This window comes from Durio zibethinus, chromosome 3 (genome assembly GCF_047325235.1).
Source record: "Durio zibethinus cultivar Kanyao isolate XHJ-2024 chromosome 3, ASM4732523v1, whole genome shotgun sequence".
Lineage (NCBI taxonomy): Eukaryota > Viridiplantae > Streptophyta > Magnoliopsida > Malvales > Malvaceae > Durio > Durio zibethinus.
This window is the reverse complement of record NC_143164.1, coordinates 34969726-34973846: the sequence shown is the minus strand read 5'-3', so window position 1 is coordinate 34973846 and position 4121 is coordinate 34969726. Positions and strand designations below refer to the sequence as shown.

Genomic DNA, 4121 nt, shown 5'->3' with positions numbered 1-4121 from the left:
GAAGCCTTTGATGAAGGTTTGACAGAAAATGATGAAAAACAAACCCAGAAAGTGAAAAGAAACTTTAACGTTATAACCAAAACTTCATGGTTGGACATTTTTTACAATTTTAGCTTGATTCCAAACATATTCACCCGTAGACACACCCCATTTATCGACAGCAGCACCCTGTGGAATAAATTCCTTTTTAAGGCCTGTTACAGAGCAGAGAAATGCAGCCCCACAACCCTTGTTTGCTCGTAAAGAGTCCAAACCAAACACCAATAGCAACAAGTTGAGCAGCACAGATGGCATTTTCATTCAATTCAAAAAGTTCAACCCCTTTCAAGCATTGATTGCCATGAAAGATGAAACAGTTCTTACAATTTAAACCCCAATTCTACAATTTCTTTTGGTCCAGCACCAGGCCTAATGCCGGCTGCCAAATTGTTAAAAAGGCTTGGAAAGCCAACCATATGAAGCCCCCCCCTCCCCCTCCCCAAAAAAAAAAAAAGAAAGAAAGAAAAAGAAACTGCTCCGATATATCCCATGCTTGAACCATGCAAAATATGTACAGGAGCAAGTCAAGCCAACCATTGAAAAGGTAACAGATTGAACATTGAAAGGCTTGAAGCAACCTTAACAGAGTTTCCAGTGAGACTATGTTGTTGATTGTGATGGTAACTTCGGGTGGTTATGCTCACCTTCATAGGTAACAGTAAGCATCGATGGCTCTTCCAAGCACCTCTCCACATGCTTCCTTGCAGGGCAACCTCTCATGCTGCTACACTTATAATATCCCCTGCACCAGTTAAAATGACAAAAGCCTCCTAAGTCAATAAATTTAGACAGATTCCAATAATCGTGCATGAAATAAACAAGCTTTCTTTAAACACTTTAAAGGAGCAACTAGAACAAGCAGAATTGCTAATCACCAATTTAAACACTAATACGTAAAAAAAGCAAATGCACCTCTACTTCAAATAATGCTAATTCATTCGGTGTGGCCATGCTGAGTAAACAGTAAAACAGAATCAAAATCTTGAACACCATATGTGACATGATTATGGGAAGAAAGGAAGAGGTTAAGGTTTACTTCACCATGGATGGAAATTTTCAAACACTTGACAGTTTCCTTTAACATATCATCAAGACTAAGCACTCATTCAATGCAGTTAAAGCACATCTATAAACAAATACTATATAATGGAAAGAAGCTGATTCGGTAGTGCTAGAAATTGTCAACAAAAGTAATACCTAAACAAAAAAAAGTCTGGTTTTCCTAAATACTAAAGGCCGTTTTGCACATAATAAATAACTGTTTTGCAACAATGTTTCCTGTAAGAAAAAGCTCTTTGTTTATCCACTTCTAAGTCAGTAACACTTCCTGGCAGTGATAATCAGATAACTCAAGACACTAAGAATTAAGATCATATAGTAACAAGTTTAATTACTTGTCTTTTTCAATCTAAAAGTTCCTGTATGCACTTAAATTTGTAATGTCACAAGCAAAACTGAGCAGGGCAACACAAAAATTCGCATAACAATATGTCAAATCCAGTCTGATAAATATAAAAGATGACGATCATTACCTAGGGTGAGGAGAACCCTTGATTGGTTTCTGCCCGTATTTCCTCCATGAATAATCATCAGAAGGAATATCAGCAAGCTTGTTACTGATAGCAGGCACCTTGATTGATCTCTTTATTCTATGTTTCCTACCAACAGAGCCATGGAAAAAGTAAAAAACTAGATCAAATCCTTTCTCCATAAATGGAAAAAGAAGCAATTATAAGAATTAATATGAAGAACGCAATTATAAGAATTAATATGAAGAACACAATTATATATAGATAAATAAGGGAAAAAGAGAATCTAACCTCTTTTTCGAGCAGTGGCATCTACCGTTACTTCCACATTTGACACTCCCATCTTCTCCTCTGCCAGAACACTTCTTTTTCTGTTGAGAACCCTGATCTGAGGATCGAGGTACCCCAATTAAATGGAAGTTATTACCACCATCCAATTTAGCTACACTACCATCAATACTCAAGGATGAAATGAAAGACCTAGTTGATGACATAGTAGGCGTGCAGCCAGAGCTATCAAAATTCAAGTTAATGACACTATTACTCTTCCTAAATATCATTTCATCTTGATGTTTCATTTGCTGCTGTTGCTGTTGATGCTGTTGGAACTGTAACCTTTGTTGCATCTGTTGCTGCTGTTGGAGGAAATGATAGTGGCCGGATGGCGCCCGTTGCGGGAGTTGAAGAGGGTTTTTCCCATTTGAACTCAATTCCAAAGATGGATTTCCTAAATAGAGAGAATTCTTAGCAAGAGAACTCAGTTCTTGAAGTGAGCTTTCATGGTAACCAAGCTGCAAATTCTTGGATGGATAATCTGTTGCCTTATGGTGTGGGTTATCCAAAAGGATGCTCTGAGGAATCGGAGTTTGTAATTTCCTTAGCTTCCTTACTTTAGCATGTCTCAAACCAGCGTTTAAAAGAGAAACTACTCTTTTGAACCTAAAAACAGCTTCTCCAGTTTCAGCCATTAAATTTCTATAATGAACCTGATCTTGAGGCTGAGACAAAATGCTCAAAACTTTATGGCAGCTCTCTACTGCTGCTTTGTTAGCTTCTTCAACTTCTTCCATGTTACCCAAACCAAAAAAGGAAAATCTAATTCCTCAAACACAAATGACCTAAATCAAAACATACAACAAAAGCAGCAAATTTTACTAAAACATTAGATCTTTGAACAAAAAAAAAAAAAAAACTATCACTAAAAAATTCAACTTTCAGATAACCAAAGACCCAACAATGACTTTTTCAACAGAATTTAAACCAAATTTACCTTAAAGGGCCTTTTTTTTCCGTTTTCAAAACATATAAGACCAAGAAAATCAGATTCAACCAGTCCTTCAAAAAAATTGGAAAAAAAAAGAAGCCAGAAACCAGAATCAAAGAAGAAACAGCTCTCTCAAGAAAACAAAGAGAAAAGCAGCAAAAAAAAAAAACTAGACCTTGGTGTTGTCAAACCCTAGATTCTTCTTCCCATGTTTTTTCAGATTGAAAGGTGTGAAAGAGAAGACTTTGCATTAGCCTTTGAGTGAATTCACAAACGGCCATAACAAAACAAAGCCCCCACCTCTCTCACCTTTCTACTATTATATTACTACTACTAATAATATTTTAATAATAAAAAAATTAGAGAGAGAAACAACAACGAAGAAATTCAAGAGAGAGAGAAAAATTAAGAGATTTAAAAAAACAAAGGGGGCGTTTGAGCAGCAGAACAGGAGCTGAAGAAATGAAACTGCCGTCTCTGTCACAGATTTGAACGTGGGTCCTAAGCTAAGACCTTGGTTTATTCTTTTTCTTCTGCTATTTCTGACTTTAATTAATGCCTTCCTTCCTTCATTTTTTCCTTTTTAATTTAAATATATATATTTTTATAAGACCAAGTTTTACTTCTACCAGAACCAGATGTGTTTTGAGGTTTCTTACTGTCTTGTATTGTAGATTGCAGAGTCGCTGAGAAGCTGGTCAAGATTTGGGACTTACTGTGACTTACTTTGCAACTTGATTTTCATTTGATTTTTACTTCTTACTGTTTGTCCCAACTTTGGACGAAGGATCCTAAAGCATATGAATTGCACCCTTTAGAAAGGGAATATGATTCAGTATTAAATTGCAATTGGCTTCCCAAAAGTTGTTTTATGGTAGGAAAATAAGATAAATTGTTAAAAAGTTTATATTTGATAATTTTATGAATTAAATTATAATATTTTATTAATAAAAAATTATAAATTTTTAGTAACTTTTAACATATAATCACAACATTTTTATTTTTATTTAAATTTTTATCAATAAAATATTATCATCTAATTTATTAATAATATATAAAAATTTATATATTAAATTTATTATTAAATGCATGATGTTTTATAAATGAGATTAATAATTTGACATATATCGCTTAAAATGTATTAAAACATAAAAAATTTAATTAAAATTTTTTTATATATATTAATCTTTTAATTTTATTTATGAAATTAAAAAAATATTTTCTGATAATAAATTAAATAATTTATCATGAAAATAATGGATGAAACCATGAATTCCACCATTTGTTCT

The 4121-nt window shown here is 33.7% G+C and overlaps 1 protein-coding gene across 3 annotated transcripts; it reads right to left on the bottom strand.

The window, feature by feature from the left end:
* Window positions 1–264: 264 nt before the first annotated feature.
* Window positions 265–3403, bottom strand: LOC111283494 (putative WRKY transcription factor 21). 3 transcript variants are annotated; one of them, XM_089758662.1, is made up of 4 exons: window positions 3008–3163; window positions 1860–2686; window positions 1572–1697; window positions 265–781 (listed from the first exon to the last, which is right to left on the bottom strand). In XM_089758662.1, the coding sequence occupies exons 2-4, from the start codon at window positions 2636–2638 to the stop codon at window positions 640–642; spliced, it is 1047 nt and encodes a 348-aa protein (XP_089614788.1). In that variant the 5' UTR covers window positions 2639–2686; window positions 3008–3163; the 3' UTR covers window positions 265–639. The 3 variants fall into 3 exon arrangements, with proteins under 3 accessions (XP_089614788.1, XP_089614787.1, XP_022727816.2); XM_089758661.1 differs by having other exon boundaries at window positions 2839–3129; XM_022872081.2 differs by having other exon boundaries at window positions 1860–3403.
* Between the last annotated feature and the right edge of the window lie 718 nt (window positions 3404–4121).

What these genes read in the sequence shown, in the direction of transcription:
- LOC111283494 (XM_022872081.2), bottom strand. Translation starts at nt 2,638, where the DNA reads ATGGAAGAAGTTGAAGAAGCTAACAAAGCAGCAGTAGAGAGCTGCCAT. An exon ending in TGCCACTGCTCGAAAAAGAG is followed by an intron (nt 1,698 to 1,859) that starts GTTAGATTCTCT and finishes CTCTGTTGGTAG; the next exon opens with GAAACATAGAATAAAGAGAT. An exon ending in AAGGGTTCTCCTCACCCTAG is followed by an intron (nt 782 to 1,571) that starts GTAATGATCGTC and finishes TAACTGGTGCAG; the next exon opens with GGGATATTATAAGTGTAGCA.